A 16606-nucleotide genomic window follows, 5' to 3' on the forward strand; every position below is an offset into this window, starting at 1 on the left:
TGCACTATGTTTCAAAAGATAAATGAATTACAAGTTGAACATGCCCTATTCAAATATATTATTCACTCTCTCAACTTACTTTAATTTATAAGAAGCTGGCCATCAGAACATTGCTATCTCATCACCTGAAGCCAAAACAAATCATTGCACAACATTTATGATCTTACAGCATTATAAAACACAATACAACACAGTTCATTACAAAACACAATTCAGAAGTTCATTATAAAATGATCTTACGATTGATAATTACATCAAGTCAAATAAAATAAACCAACAAATTGATCATATTTTCCACCAAATCAAATAAACCACCAAATTTCATCATATTTTCCACCAAGAAATGCCCTTCCAAAACTAGCAACAATACAGTATAACTTAACATAAGAAATGCCCTTCCAAACATTCTTGCATGAGTAGACCTTAACATTCTCTACAACTTATTGTCTGAAAAGAAATTCCACTCTAGAACTCCCTATTTATTTCTGATCTGGAGCCAAACTTCCAATCTCCAATTCATTACCTACATATTTTTCAAATTCATAGATGATTTAAAAAATTTAAACTGATCCTCCAACTAAACCATCAAATTAACCACATAAATCACTTATTTTGTCGTCGCTCTACAAGGGCTTACCATCAAGATCAAAGAAGAAGACTTGCTTAACCTTCCCATCAGGAAGAGATCTCTCAAAGATTTTGATTTCCTTTTCCTGCAAGGCCAACTTACATTCAGCCATCAATACCGAACATGATCATAGAATAAACACACATGCCATTCCTTTGTGATTATTAATATAACTAGACTTGCTGACTGTCTCAAAACATTTGTTTAAATTTCATACCGTTCCAAACCCAAAAAACAGACAGAATTCTAAGATTCTTTTCTAGAGCAAATGCTTCTATATACATTTGTCTTCTAGTTGACACCATGAGTTATTCTTCTAAGATGATACACACTGCCAGCATAAGAGGCCATGAACTTAGCCATATGAGCGGACTCCCAATACACATTTTTGGCTTTTCCATTCCCAGTTATGAAAACAATTTCCAATTTATATAAATTTTCTCTTATGTCATTTTGGCCGTCTTCAAATCGATGATTAAATTTTTAGCCTTTATTTTCAATTAATTTGTTTAGATTGTGTGGAGATACAACTTAATTATGATCATTTAATTTAAGAAAAGTTGAAAGATCCTCTGGAGGTGGCCATCATTGAGGTGGAATATACTAAGATGAAATAAATCTGAATAATTTAAATACAAATAATAAATTCTTGTTATGATATATAAAAATTTAAATCATCACAAGTGATGGGTCAGATATAGAAGAAAAATGTATAAAATCTGTATCAAAGCTTAATCTGACTAGAAAATATACATTTTATTATTTATTTTATATTTTAATCGAAGATAAATAGTCGGTGTTCAAATTCTGATATCATATCAAATTATTTTAAATTTAAAAATTTAATCCGACTGTAAAATTTATCATTTATTTTATATCTTCAAAAAAATGGACTAAAGTTTATATAAGAAAGGGAGGTGGTGGGTACCTTGAGAGTTCGCACAACATATTCGAAATTAGAGACAGAGAAGCAAATATGGTGACCTCTGGGGAGATGATTGGGGTTGGTGACGGGTGATGTGGCGCTCCAGGGACCTTCTAGAAGCCTCGAGCTAGGGTTCCTCTCGATGAGGTGGATTTGAACGAAAGCCAGATTGAACCATATGACCTTAAACTCCACGAAGTCTAGGCTTTCTATCTCCTCAAACCCAGATATTTGCACACGGTAGTTGTAAAAATGAAACAATTTTCGAAAACAAAGAAACAGCGAGACAAAAAGGAAAAGGAAAACAAGGTTCGAGGAGGAAGACCTCGTTGTAGTAGTTGGTGAGGCGTCTAATGTCTGAGGATTCTCTGGATATGTGGTTGAGGGATGCTCCTTTTGCTACTGATGCTACCATTTTCTACGACTCTCTGTTTCTATGGAAACGTGGGTGTCTATAAACAGAAAATGTGCGTTAGAGAGAGAAGCATACAGACATATTAACAAACACCTCATACTCACGCCAAGCCACGCCAAAAATGGAGCTCTGCAGCTCGGTTTTTACGGGAAATGGAAGTGGAGCTTTGATATTGCTTCAATTTTGTGGTTTTAAATAGTAGGGAGGGATTCAGAGCACTAGGTAGAGGATTAGAAGCAAAAATGAAAGGAAAACAAGACGGTATGAGATTTGTGATTTTGAATTTCAAAAGGAAAACGAAATTTCAAATCTGGGAGTGACATCTTCTGACGAAAGGCCAATCAAATCACATTATCCTGACATAAGCTTTAGATGGCAGAGAGCAGCGAAGGCCTTTGCAGATGCAGAGAAGAAATGAAAAAAATAAAGCCACATTGACTCGTTAGTAAATCGACAATTAAAAATCGTAAAGGTATCATTACCCATAATAAAATAGGCCCCTTAACACAATTGTTGGTTGGGCCATCGGATCCAAGCATATTTGACCGTGAAACAAGGCTCGCTGGGGCTATATATAGGAAAATGATAGCCTTGCTACTGGTTTACCTCTAGTTTACAATAGAGCTACGTGGCAGTTTGTGAATCAGACACATCATATATAAACAACAAACAAATTTGAAAATGCAAGATCTGATTCTTCTGAAACCCAGTGCCCATTGTACACCATTTTGCCGAGGAATTTTTTAAGTACTTGTTAGAATATCGGCAACTCTCACCCTCCAACATGCTCCGTTCATCTTAGGCGAGCTTCTCTCTCCCTCCCTCTCTAATTTTTGAGTTTTCTCCATACAAAAGTCTCTCTCTCTCTCTCGATCCCTTTCTGAGATGTCTTTTCGTCGAAAAATTATTTCGGGATTTTTCCGAAACCGCATTATCTTCAATAACAACATATGAAAGCGAAACAAAAACAAGAGCTAAAATCCATTGTTTTCAATTTTTGTTTTGTTCAAGAATTGAGTGGCTCTCGCTCTCTCAAACTAGTTTCACATTTTAAAAACTTTCGTGCTCATTTCTCTTAAGATCGCATCCTCCACGGGGCCACATCTCTCTCTTCCTTGACATCATGCATCTCACCAATTAAATGCCCTCATTCTCACAATCGCTGCTGTCGTGCATGGCCAATGCTCCTCCAATGTCAAGTCTCCGACTAGCATCCATTTGCTGGTAAAATTTCAAGGAGAAAGAGAAAGAGAAAGGAGCTCGCCTTACTTGGGTGGTGCTTTGGAGGCTCGACTTCACACCGTAGGGATCTGAAGTTGTAGAGCTTTGGCATGCTGCAAAATTTTGGACAAGATGATATACAGTGGAGGTACTGGGCTTAAGATTCAAAATTTTTAATTTTTTTAATAAATAATATGCCACGTCATCAATTCATTGTAAACGGGTTGTTAACCCGTGGGAAGGGTATCATCACCTCTATATATATACCATCTCGATCCTAGCTAGAATCATTACCCTGATCGGTTGCAATCATTAAATAGCATAAGATTCAGAGATCGGGAATAGTCTGATCTCTGCGCGCCACTATCATATATGAAGTACCTTCCTCACCAACCAAGGAATCAATTAGCATCTGTGCTGTTATAATCATCATCCCAGTACTACGTGCCACAGACTCGGAGAAAAAAGGCGCAATCATGCTGGCTACTGCTCCGTGAAAGAACGGTCCTCCTACAGAAACTAGTTTTTGCCCGAGCTATAGGCTCCTAGGGCCTTAGCTCCTGCCGCCTCATATCTCTTTAGGCCCCTAGCTATCTTTCTAGGCCCCTAAATATAAACGCAGGACCACTCCACCCGTACATATCACCCCCACAATTCTAAAAAAAATATATATATATATTTTAATTATTGACCAAGAGGAAGCCTGTGAGGGAGAGGATAAGATCACCTTTCCAATCCCCAACACGTGTCCGTAATTTACACGTCGTGCAAGTAAAAACACCACCGTCTTGGCCTGATCTGCTCATCATGTCTAGCATTAAGTTTTTTTCTCCGCACAATAAAAAATGAGTTAGAAATGGACACGAAATTTCGCCCCCCCAGGGGGGGGGGGGGGGTAAATTAAACAGAATAAGAATTGAATTCAAGCTCCGTAAATCAAACAAATGTTTGTTCTTTCCCAGGAAGATTTGGCATTTTCTTTTTGCAGAGAACCGTACCATTTAGTAATTTACGAAGCGAACTAACACAAAGACCTGAGCTGAGCTGCGCTTAGCCTTACATGAAATATAATGAAAACGCACGGATCGACGACGGACAGATCGACCTAACGAAAAAAGTAAAACCGAAAAAAAAAAGAGGAAAAATAAATAAAGCAATAGCTGATCAGAAAGTTGTTCTTCATGGCTTTAACCGAACCCACTCGTATCGTCCTTCCAAGGGAACTTCATTCACGAAATCGAAATTGTACCTGAAACGAAGTTTCCAACTAACCTTAGTCGAATATCCTGCGTTTGGTTACTGAGAAACTGCCGCAAATTAATTAAGAGAAACAGAAAAGGAAACGAAACTTTGAAGCTCTTATGGTTATCTTTTCCTTTACGGAAATTGCTCGTAAAATTGAAGGAAAAAGGACGAGAGAAAGTGAATCAGTTCTCTGTGAACTTACTTTTCCATGAAATGTTTATGCATGTCTCTCTCGGCGGCGGCGAAGAATTCTTCTAGCTCGGCCTCCGGTATCATCTTGATCTTCTTCTCCACCGTTGTACTTGGGCGAGAATCCGCCTCGGTTGGCCTCTCCGTTGGTTCCAGTTTGGCCGACTCTGGTCGAAGCTCGCTCGACGGTGTCGTCTCTCTCCTGCCAGAAAATTCCATAGGAAATTTAGGAGAAAAGACGTAATACACGTAAATATATGTACACGTATTTATAGTGTACGCGGGACGTGTACAATTTGAAACGGACTAAAATTGAATCGAAGCAGACCACTGAGATCACACTTCTTTTGAATTTCGAATTCCATAGACGTGAAGGAAATAATTACTAGGAATGCAGAATTTTCGACATTTAAAACTACTTATTTCAAAACCTTTCTCTGCAGCAACTATACGTGGATGTTTCAACTTCAGAACTCCCATCCTGCAAACATTAAATTAAAAATTTATACACAAAACTAAAATCGAAATAAAGAGGCTATGCAGCGATTAAAGCGTGGAGCGAAGATTCTTCAGGGAATCCAATTTATCACAGGATTTAATTGAAGACCTGCAGATCTACGAATTCGATTCTCTCTTCCTCCGGGAGCAGCAAGCTCGACCCGTTACTCGAGCAACACGATGCCGCGTCATGATCCGAGCTAGGGCTGGAGAACCGGCGCTCCTCCGTCGCCTCCGTGGTGATCGCGAGGCGTCTCCGTCTCCTTAGCTTCTCAAACGACGACGAAGAGGACGATGAAGAGCACTTCAACTCCTCGGCGCGGAGCTTCCTCCTCTTAGTGGTGGTTGCTGAGCTCGCGGCTGCCGCCGCCATGGCCAGAGATGCTCGAGCTCTGGTCCTCACGCCCACCTGTGCCACCTCCATCACTGCAATATCTGAGATTCCTCTACACTTCCTCGCCATCTCTGTCACCCTCTGTGGAATTTCTCTAAATTACTGTGTTTTTCTTTGTTTCTGGTTCGTTAGTTTGAGAGCGAGGGTGAGAGTATTTGTGTTTGATGGTGACGGTGATGATGAGGGGGGTGTTGGGTTTTGGTAGTGGTGGTGGTCCACTCTCCGCTAACAGTGACGGGAATCTCTAAACGGGAAATCTGACGGCGCCGTTATGCGGATCGGGGGCCATGGATGTTTGGGTCGAACTCTAAACCAGTTGGTTGGCTCCACGTCGCCATCCGAGGCAATAGAGATAATTATGTAATTGATAGGTAAAAATAGGGTACTAATTATTAGTTAATCCAAATTACGGATGGTTAACACTACTTACAATTTTACAAATCGGTATGATTAATGCGATAAATTTTTCACATCAATAATAATATTATATGTGGATTTATAAATAAAATTTTTATTGCTGTATCTTTTTAGATGTATTGAACACATCCTCTTGTCTTATTTTATTAGGGTAATGCTAGATATAATTTTAAAATATATATATTTAAAAAAAAATAAGGTTTATTATTAAAAAAATAATTTTTTATGTAGGTCCTAAATTTTTCTATTGTTTTCAAAGAAGGTGCGTGGTCCTTGCACACCCTAAGACTGCAAATATAATTTCTCTATTCTATATCTCAATTTAAGAGATTTTTCATGCTTAATGTTATGACATCAAGTATGTATTTTGAGACTACTTAATAATTAATTAATATACCGTAATATTTTTCATTTGAGTTATGATGATTTATGGAGAGCTAGTGTAATACCCCGTCCATATGATAAGGATAAAGATAGGTAGTGTATGAGATCTCACATTATTTGGGAATGAGAAATTCTAGCTCTTTATAAGGTTCTAATAGGGTTCCGATTGTATTATTGACTAGTCCTTTTAGAGTATAGGTTATGTGGTTTGACCCGTCCATTAGAGCGTTACAAATGGTATCAGAGTCTATCCCAGCCAGAAATGTGGGATTTGAGCTGTGCCACCTACGACGAACTAACCTGACTAGAACGTCGGGAATTTAAGGGAGGTAGATTATGATATCCCATATAATAAGGATAAAGGTAGGTGGTATGTGAGATCCCACATTGTTTGGGAATGAGAAGTTTTTACTCTTTAAGATGTTCCAATTGTATCATTGACTATTCCTTTTGGAGTATAGGTTATATGATTTGAGCCTTCCATTAGAGCGTTACAGCTAGTCTTTTAATTAAGTATAATTATTGTATACGTGAAAATATTGATATTTTTCATATTATAATTTACAAATTTCCTTCAACTAGTTGTTGGCCTTCTAATTCTAAGAATATTATGCTTTGTAATATTAGATGACAGTGTATAGATAATCAATAAGAGTACAATTTAGAAAAGCAAACCTGTATTTTTGTTTATTTGATTATTAAGATGGATTAAAAATGAGACAATATTAACAAAAAGTTAGTATCTAATTGGTTGGTTTGAAAATCACATTGTAAAAATGATGGTAATTTTGAGAATATAAGATAATTTCTCAAACAAGTCAATACATTATAACATGATCATAGAAAGGCAATGGTTTGGTCACTTTATTTTAAAAATCTTGTCCATGTAAACATCATCAAAACCCATACATACTTAAACCCAAAAATCTTGAGCTCGACTTGCAATAATGTTAAGAGTAACAAAGACTCTACATGCAGTCATTTTTTGCGTACTCTTTGTACACTCCACTAATGTGTACAAAGAGTATTGGCCAATCACTTTTTTTAAAGATAAAATAACCGTATTGACCAATCAAATCAGTGGAATGCACAAGAAATACGCAAAAATGATTGTATGTAACATAACTCCGAGAGTAAATACTACATAGCATTGTTCACTCGAGTGTAGGTTCAAGTACGCGAGTACTATATTCAGACTTGCATTAGATCTGTAATACAGTTTGACTATAACCCGGGTGGGTACCAAAATGTTTCCAGATTTTTTAAACGAATAAATCCTGTTAAATGGGTTATACTTGGGTATCCAAATTTTGCAAAAGCACCTTTTTTTTGTAAAAAAAAAAACATTTTTTACTAAATTTCTTTAAGAAAGAAAATAATGTTGAGAAAATAATAAAATAAATTATATTTGCAATTCTGAGTGAGGGTTTTAAAAAAATAAAACCCGGGTACCCGGTTTTTACCGTACCCAATTATTCTATATATATATACCGTAGTACCTGCGCTGCTTTTAGATGTTGAACTGAGTTGAGATGGAAATTGAAAGTTAAATAAAATATTGTTAGAATATTATTTTTTAATATTATTATTATTTTAGAATTTGAAAAAGTTGGATTGTTTATTATATTTTGTATTGAAATTTGAAAAAGTTGTAATAATGAGATGAGATGAATTTGAGATCCAAATTGACCGTTAGGTAGGAAACTCAGATTTTGGACGAGTAAAAAAAAAAAAAAAAACCCGGCTCAGGTAAGATGAACGATCGATGTGAATGCGAAAAACCATTAATATTCTCTCGTCCTTATATATTTATCTTAATTATTATTATTGGATTATCTTTTATTTTTTTAAAAATAAAAAATAAAAAATATGATTTGTAGAATTCTTATTCTCGTATTTTTAATATTGTACTTTGTAATAATTATGCAACAGTAATTAAAGTTTCATAGGCTAGCTGCAAGTGGCAATATCCGGCATCCGCATAACCATAAATAGCAAGCTTGCAGTACTACAATGATGAAAATGAAATATTATTGGCATATGTGTATATGGAGAAATGGAACACAAAGGCCATGCATGCATTTAATTTGGTCCGCCATGAGTACCGCGTATTAATCGTTAGGTACGTCGTACGTAAGTGCTGTGTGGAAATTAATCATGTACAAAATATGCGATGCCTTTTTTATGTTCCTTGCATGGCCACATCGCACATGGGGCTGATCATCAATTTTATTTGGACGGTCCAAATGGTAAGACAACTACGTTGGACCACACATATATACATATATATATATATATATTTATATATATTACTTTGGATTAAATTAAGATTCTTGAAATTTTGGATAAGAATTTTAAGTCATATAAAAAACTCACACGATCCTAGCTAGTAGTTATAAATATTGTATTTTATTTATTTGTTAAGACTACTTGTTAAGTTCATGAAAATAAAGTTCGAACTTAACATACCTATCAGCATGGTTTTGTTCCAAATTAAGAGTGGTTGAAAACAACAGTGTCAGAAAAATTATACATCAGCAAAACCAGAGGCATTTATATACATGTTGATGGATAATTGCATGAAAGAGGTCAGGAGAATATTTTCAAGCCTGTGCAGGAAAATTCAAGTGGAAATTTCACAAATATATTTTTCAATTTGGAGTTCATTGGTTTTTCTTCTAGTCATATTGGTTTTTCTTCAAGTGGAAATGCTAATTATAGTGATTTTATAATCGTCGTAATTTAAGTATTCACAACGATGTTATGATCGTGGCAACTGAGTTTCCCAAAGTAACAACTCAATTGCAACAATATAAAAATCGCTAGTAATTATCAATTGGCGGTGATTTAAAAATCGCCGCCAATTAATTTTCAAAACAAAACGCTAATTAACGGTGATTTTATCATCATCGTAATTGAGGTATTCCCAGCAATGCTATGATCGCTGCAAATGCGTTCCTCAAAACAATAACTCAATTGCAGCGATATGAAAATTGCTAGCATTAAGATACACCGGCGGATTTTTATCGTTGTAATTGTTGTTTCAAAACCGTTATTTCTATTGTAGCGATTGGAAAAAATAACTCGAAAATAATATTTCCGGTGATTCTTCCTCTTTTAGCAACATAAATGAATCGTTGGAATTAATCTTTATCAACGATTAAGAACTGAATCGTATCTTGAAATTGCGGTGATTATAAATACTATTTGCGGCGAATTTAATTCGCCGATATAAAACATCTTTGTCGGCGATTTTTGGCTTCCGTTGGAGTAGATCAAAAGTGAGATTTTAATACCAGCAAACGTTCAGGAATTTATAAATCGTTGGGAAATATGATAGGCGGCGATTGTGTGTGTTTTTCCGGTGAAATTGAATCGCCAGTAAAGATATTTCCCCTTGTAGTGTTCACAAATTGATCAGTTAAATATTTTTATTAAATAAATAATTTTATAATCTGACATTTTACAATAAATCATATTAATTAATTTATGAATTAGTTTTTTTTTTTTAAAAAAAATTATATTTTACTTTACGTTAAAGTCAGAATATTGCGCGAAAATAGAGAAGTGATAATAATTGGTATATAACTGATACGTCCAAGTTTCAGAACGAGTTGTGCATCAGATTTTTTTCATATCCATATAATTAAATATATGTGGTGGCTCCTAGCCTATGGATAACAACTAGTTTATGGTGGGGCACATGCTAATTAATATTGCCGATGATATATATAATATATATATATGTTTCTGAAGAATGTGTGATTGGACATAATAAAATTTAATATATATATAATATCATGTACGTTGTATTTTCATTGCAAGAAAAATAGATTTTTGTGGCCATTTAATTGCCACTATAAGAAAACTGCTTATTTATGGTCAATTAATTCCAGCGAAATGACTATTTACAACCAAAATGAGTCTGTTTTGGTCACAAATAGTCTTTTTGTCGCAATTAAATAGCCACAAAAGCCCGTTTTTCTTGTAGTGTGCGATGAAAATACCATTTGTGATTAAAACAGACTCATTTTAGCTATAAATAGTCATTTCACTGAAATTAACTGACCACAAATAAGCAGTTTTCTTGTAGTAAATTTGCAATATTCCATTCAATTGAATCAATCTCCAAGCTTATCATTACGGCTTGAAATTCCCCAAGCTTTTATGAACGATCAGTTATGTTTCACTACAAAATTGCTCTTGCATGTAATTTGATCACCCATTAATAATTCAAAGCACAGTAGTACTGTATATATATAGTACAATATTAATGAAAAGAAAGCATATGCAGTGGTACTAAAATATTGAATGGTACTTTAAATAGTCCCCAAGTGATCTGATCATGAATTATATATTTACTGAAGTTGAAAATTCCAGTTTAGACTCAAAAATCAAACTCTCTGGCGCCCTAGATCAAGATCATCAGGTGAATATAAGGCTATATATATATATATATATATGCCGATTAATTATAACTGATTTTAATTATAACTGATTTAAAAATCTCTAGAGGGAAATTTAACCAAATAACCACAATCGACGTACAAATTAAAAATTATAATGCATATATATATATATATGTTAATTATGAATAAACCCCGGGTAGATCTTGTTGGAGAAGTAGAAAAGTTTTGAAGAACTTATAAAAAAACCATTTCAGTTGCACCACCTCAGAATCCATTATAAAGTTAAGAGAAATGATTTAGTCACAAAGAGATCATGATCATTTCACAAAAATAGACATACAATTAACTGATGTGACTTGATCATGTAGTTCGTCAAATAGTAAAACTACTTTTAATGTAAAGTAATCGATCTAATTCATTAATAAGACCCCAATTAAAAGATTAATTCTAATTGATCATAAGAATGGTCTATATATGTATGAGGAGATGATCAAGATCAGAAGATTCAGAACCAATAGACTTTAAGACGTAAAAAGGCTCGTGTTTTTATTTATTTATTTATTATTATTATTATTCTCTCTTTCTCTCACATTACAAAACATCTTGAATTATGGCTTTTCTCCCTTTAAAAATCGTACTGTATAAGCTGGCTTTTATATTGGTAAAGCTCAAATCAGGTACTTAAATTAATAGCTAGCTCGAGCGGCCAATGCATGATGTCTCACATGACTTTTTGATTTTTCAAAATCTTATCAACTTTTCTGAACCGATTTCAAACCAAAATTATTTATGAATCCCAACTCAAACTACAATATATTAAAATTCAAAGAACTAAATAAAATCTACCAAAACAAAGTTATAATTTGCATCAACAAAAGTACATATATATACATGACATGACATGATCATTAACTAGCTAGTGATTAATCAGTGGAAGTACTGACCATCATGATCATGTCTTGGTTCAAGTTAAAGGTTGCTAAGATCAAGTCGATTGATAATTAATATTGTAGTACTGATGGTGGAAGACAATTAGATAGATTTATGTTTCCAATATTCAAAGATTTCAATTCATCAGTTTAATTAATTCGTACTTAAAGCTTAGGTTTGGATCGTACGTACGTGGTCCTCCTTAATTATTGTCTCTCTTTTGAGTTGTAAGCAAGTTCAATAACTACTTTTGCTATGAATTTATCGATGCTGAAAAAAGAAGGTGTGTATATATATATATGTAGCCAACATATATAATGAGAGTGCCCTAGCTCGGTCGAGCAAAGATGCATGCATGGGAGACATATAAAGTAAGATTCCTTGAATTAAGTTTAGATCACTTTAGATTATAAAAAAAGGTAATGGACACAGGCACATGCATGCATGGATTTAGGTGAGATTGGGGCACAGAAAACTAGAACGTACAGAACTGCTTTAGTTTGCATGGAAATTGGGGGCCGGCCGGGGTACGTGGCAGACCGGCAGTCATGTAAAGAGGACCTCAGCCCCAGCCGGCCAGTTCCCCTGATCCTCTCTCCGATGCATGGCTAAAGATTCAATACCCTTTAGTCTAAAAGTTCTTTTGGTTTGCTTTAGCTGAACCTATATATGCGTGCATGCATGCTGTCAAAGGCGTCTGAATGATTAATGAGAATGATCTGATGATCAACCATTTTCTCCAATTATCAGAATGATATATATATTAATTAATGGTATTCTGCAACACTGCAAATGCTCTCTAGCTCGATCGATCTTCTGCATATAATTGTTTGCATTGTTTTGGAATATTTTCTCTACTATGACTTAAAAAGGTTGAGTAGAGCACAGCTTGCTTTTGAATATCAGTTTTTTTTTTTTTTCAGTACTCTAATTGAAGTCAACCAAAATACATTGTACTTATATGACTCATGATGTTTACATTAATGTAAATGTTGGAATCGATTAAAAGTTCCATTTTTGCAATCTTCAAAGAACGTGCTTTTTCCCTCCCTCCTCGATCCCTTTTGTTGTTTGGACGACGTTAGTCACAAAGACCGGTGATACTCGAAAGAATAAATTAAGGAGAAAAGTAAGGAAGTTCAAATTAAGGAGGGAAATGGACAGCAAACTAGCTAGCCTAAAGTTTTGAATGCATGCTACATATGGAAAATAGAGAGGGATCGAGATCATGGACACATGACGTCTAAAATATAAAGTTGAAAGTCGATCTCTGTAATTAGCTAGGGATTTAATTAAAGTGGGATGAAATTTCTATAAGATTTATTTGACAATTAACGGACGGGTGAGTAACGCGCGTGAGAACCTGCTCTTGGGAGGGGAACAACAGTTGGAAATGGCTGCTAATACACCGTAGGCTGAGGAGCAAAAGGATGAATCCGTATGAGAAGGGGCTCACATCTAATTACTTGGTGGTGAGACAATAGTTTACCAAGGCAATGATCAGTAGACGGTCTTTCATAGCTGATCTCTAGTATTAAATAATAGATCAGACCGCACATTTTGTTAATTTCTCAAAAATCTCGTTAATGGGTCGAACCGTTTTTAGTCAATTAATATCCTATAAAAATGAACAAAAATACATACAACTTTTAGCAAATTATTCAGTGGAGAAAAATGATGCAACCTTTTGCAATGTGGTATTCCTAGCTGATTAATTAACCAATTGCGCAACACAAGATCATCCGAACATGAGCTAAAACTAACCTGACTAGCTGATTAATTACTGACAGCTAGCTGGGTTAGTTTCTGCATTTTTACTTAAATTTTTAAATGAGTGGTGAAGGATGTTTGAAGATAATGTCCGTTTACCTGTTTTGGTTTTTTAAATGAGTGGTGAAGGATGTTTGAAGATAATGTCCGTTTACCTGTTTTGGTAGTATTATTATTAAAAATGTCATTATCATGCATAGACAATTAATGCTAAAGGGAATCGTGATCATTGAAGGAATATTTCTCAATTACGTTAACTCCAATATTGATTGATGATTCTCAAGTCTAGGGTCAAAACTATATATTAAATGGGTGGTGGATCCAAGGCCATGACTAAAAAAATGGGAAAAAGGGAGGGGGGAAATACAAGAGTATGATCGTTATACTTTTATATACTATGTCTAAAATTCGAAAGGACCCAAAGAGCATTAGTTTTTGCCGTGTCTTTATGCATGGTACTAAACGGTAGGAAAAAAACAGTGGAAAGATCATGTGTACGTATTACAAGAACAGCAAAAAGATCATCAGATGGAAGAGAGAGAGAGAGTCATGATCATGGAAAGAAGAAAAGGAAAGTGAAAAAAAAAAAAAAGCAAAATGTGGAATCTCAAGGTCGTGTAGGCCGATCGAGTAAGTTTGAAGTTAATTTTAGAAATGATATATGTATAGGAGATATTGGGATATGCTTTTCACATCCAATTAATTTAGGACGACATGAGGGTTCTCTCTGATAGTGCTCGAATGGTCCTCTCGTTATCTAAAAGCATTAATCACTTTTTCTTTCCAAAGTCAGGCCTCGGACAAATTCTTGGACCCCCCCACCCCTCCCTCTCGCTGTTAAAAGTGATCATAGACTTTTGATTCTTGCGTCGTTTAGCTCTTTTCAAAGTCGTACAAATTAAAATTAGGCTGGCTGGCTGGCTTCAAAGTCATATATGGTACATGCATGGTTTTTAACTTCGGAATGCTCATCATCATCACATGATCAATCTTAACTTCATCAAATTCTAGTAGTCTTTCCCTCTAGGATTTTGCCAAGTGTTCGACCTACGTTCATGACCAAGTGCTCGACATTGACTCGAGCGAGAATCTGGAAGAAATCTGGCTTCACATATATAGTACGTACACTACTCGACTTTGGCTTGATTGATAATTGATATTGCAGTCCTTACTTCGAGGAGAGAAAGACATTATTCATATTATTTGGTGTATTGATCAGTACGTAGCGTGACGAGAAAGACCAAGATCTTACTCATGGGACATGCATTGACGATATTGCTACCATATAGGCAGCTTAACAAACTCTCTAGACCTTCAATTCATCAAGAGATAATTAAACTACTGTTTAACTATTTTGAAAGACCTGTACGTACAAGATCATATATGGACTATATATATGCCATAAGTATTTGAAATTGAAGAAATTTATAGGTTTAACTCATTTCATAAAACTGATTTTACAACAGAGAATTGTTCATTCCTTATAAACATGTCAAAGATTTTGTCTACAGGCAATATAAGATTATTTCTTAACACTCTCCATTAGGCCAGCATTTTTTTCTGGTCCTTGTTACGGGGTAAGTAGTATGGGCCCCCCATTCATCTTGAACCTGACTCTAATATCATGAAAAAATTTATGGTTCTAACTCATCTCATAAAACTGGTTTTACATGAAAGAATTGTTCATTCTTTATAAACATATTCAAGATTTTATCCACAGGTAATTTGAGATTATTTCTTAACAGAAATAACCAAGAAATAAATATTTTATATTAAACTATATATATATATATATGTATATAATAACAAATTCTAACATTCACTTGTATGTGTACGTTAAAAGCACCAAAAACTTTACCAATTTATGTGAAGTACTAGTTGACAAATCCATAGCCCAGCAAAATTCCAATTCAGATTTTGAAGATGACTAAAGATCATCGATCAAGCATGTTTTCCCAAAAACAGACAGACAAAAGAGGATCAATAATTTGAAGGAAGCGAATGGAACACTTTTTAGTTTCCCAAATATATATAAAATCATCATCAGTATATGTCGGGAAAGCTTATATATGTACCAAACTAAAAGATAATCATATGCGACAGTCAAATACAGCTTCGATCTGCCGTCTACACCCTCTCTCTCTCTCTCTCTCTCTCTCTATATATATATATATATATAAACAATGTTAAACACAGCTATATATATATATAAACGTGCACACTCATCTTGAAAAGAAATGTGGTTCATTATTTATAAAAAAAAATTTATATTTATTTTTTTTAAAAAGAAATGCGCAAGACTTCCATACTCTAAATTGCAATTAAATATCATTTATATATAATATATATAGCTAGGGAGCTTTATATATTACTTAAACCTAAATGTACATATATATATATATATGGGTTTGTATTATATATACCTTAGTCTTAGATAATGCTATGGACATAAGGATTATTGTATTCAGAAGTGGTCCATGTCTTAATATATTAAAAAGGGGTGCGGGGGTAAAAATAAAAGGAAAAAAAAAATCATACCTCATAAATGTGAAAGCAATTCTGACAAAAGAAGCATGGAACATTAAAAAGGGGTGAATAATATTGGGGCCATGTGCCCTTAAGTTGATCTAGGGCCGGCTGGCTAGCTTAAATGGGATGTGGTCCATTTTGGAGCTAAGCATTGTGGTGGGATACATCCCTATGTCCACATCTCTGATCTGTCAAGTACTATATATAATTATATATTAACCCTCAACAACTACCTGCCTTTTTTAAGATTTTCTTTGGAATTTAAATTTATATTAATTTTTTTAAATTTATTATTATAATTTTTTTAAATTTTAATATAAAATATAATAAATAATTTAATTTTTTTAAATTTTAAAATAATAATAATATTAAAAAATAATATTTTATCAATTTAATTCAATTCAATTCAACATCCAAACGTAACCTATTACTCTTCCAAAGTGACCCAAATTCATGATATGGCATGATCATTTATCCTATCCATATTAGTGAAACGTCTCGGGTATGGTCCTGGATCAGGTATTTAGAGAATAAAAAATATAATTATAAAAATAATCGTGTGTTTATTATTACTTTTAATAGAACTCAGACAGCAGGACATGAATTCACTGGGATGCTTTGAAAAAAAATTAGAGTGTCGTACATATATATA

General features: G+C 34.3%; 2 protein-coding genes across 2 annotated transcripts; both read right to left on the bottom strand.

Moving 5' to 3' along the window:
• Positions 1-479: 479 nt before the first annotated feature.
• On the bottom strand, positions 480-1968 carry LOC121234672. The gene is made up of 4 exons (XM_041130716.1): positions 1874-1968; positions 1557-1779; positions 638-713; positions 480-523 (listed from the first exon to the last, which is right to left on the bottom strand). The coding sequence occupies exons 1-4, from the start codon at positions 1966-1968 to the stop codon at positions 480-482; spliced, it is 438 nt and encodes a 145-aa protein (XP_040986650.1).
• A 2157-nt stretch (positions 1969-4125) lies between these two features.
• Positions 4126-5685, bottom strand: LOC121249888 (cyclin-dependent kinase inhibitor 7-like). The gene is made up of 4 exons (XM_041148735.1): positions 5231-5685; positions 5055-5104; positions 4637-4825; positions 4126-4438 (listed from the first exon to the last, which is right to left on the bottom strand). Exons 1-4 carry the CDS (start codon positions 5582-5584, stop codon positions 4369-4371), a joined length of 663 nt encoding a protein of 220 aa, XP_041004669.1. The 5' UTR covers positions 5585-5685; the 3' UTR covers positions 4126-4368.
• Positions 5686-16606: the final 10921 nt, after the last annotated feature.

The sequence above is a fragment of the Juglans microcarpa x Juglans regia genome, chromosome 1D (genome assembly GCF_004785595.1).
Source record: "Juglans microcarpa x Juglans regia isolate MS1-56 chromosome 1D, Jm3101_v1.0, whole genome shotgun sequence".
Taxonomy (NCBI): domain Eukaryota; kingdom Viridiplantae; phylum Streptophyta; class Magnoliopsida; order Fagales; family Juglandaceae; genus Juglans; species Juglans microcarpa x Juglans regia.

Bases quoted from the DNA above. Each gene is read 5' to 3' on its own strand.
- LOC121249888 (XM_041148735.1), bottom strand. From the start codon at position 5,584: ATGGCGAGGAAGTGTAGAGGAATCTCAGATATTGCAGTGATGGAGGTG. The intron at 5,105-5,230 runs GTCTTCAATTAA...TAATGTTTGCAG, and splicing joins TCGAATTCGTAGATCTGCAG to GATGGGAGTTCTGAAGTTGA. The intron at 4,439-4,636 runs GTAAGTTCACAG...ACTTCGTTTCAG, and splicing joins CATAAACATTTCATGGAAAA to GTACAATTTCGATTTCGTGA.
- LOC121234672 (XM_041130716.1), bottom strand. From the start codon at position 1,968: ATGGTAGCATCAGTAGCAAAAGGAGCATCCCTCAACCACATATCCAGA. The intron at 714-1,556 runs GTACCCACCACC...TTGGCCTTGCAG, and splicing joins ATGTTGTGCGAACTCTCAAG to GAAAAGGAAATCAAAATCTT. The intron at 524-637 runs GTAAGCCCTTGT...AAAAATATGTAG, and splicing joins CTTCTTCTTTGATCTTGATG to GTAATGAATTGGAGATTGGA.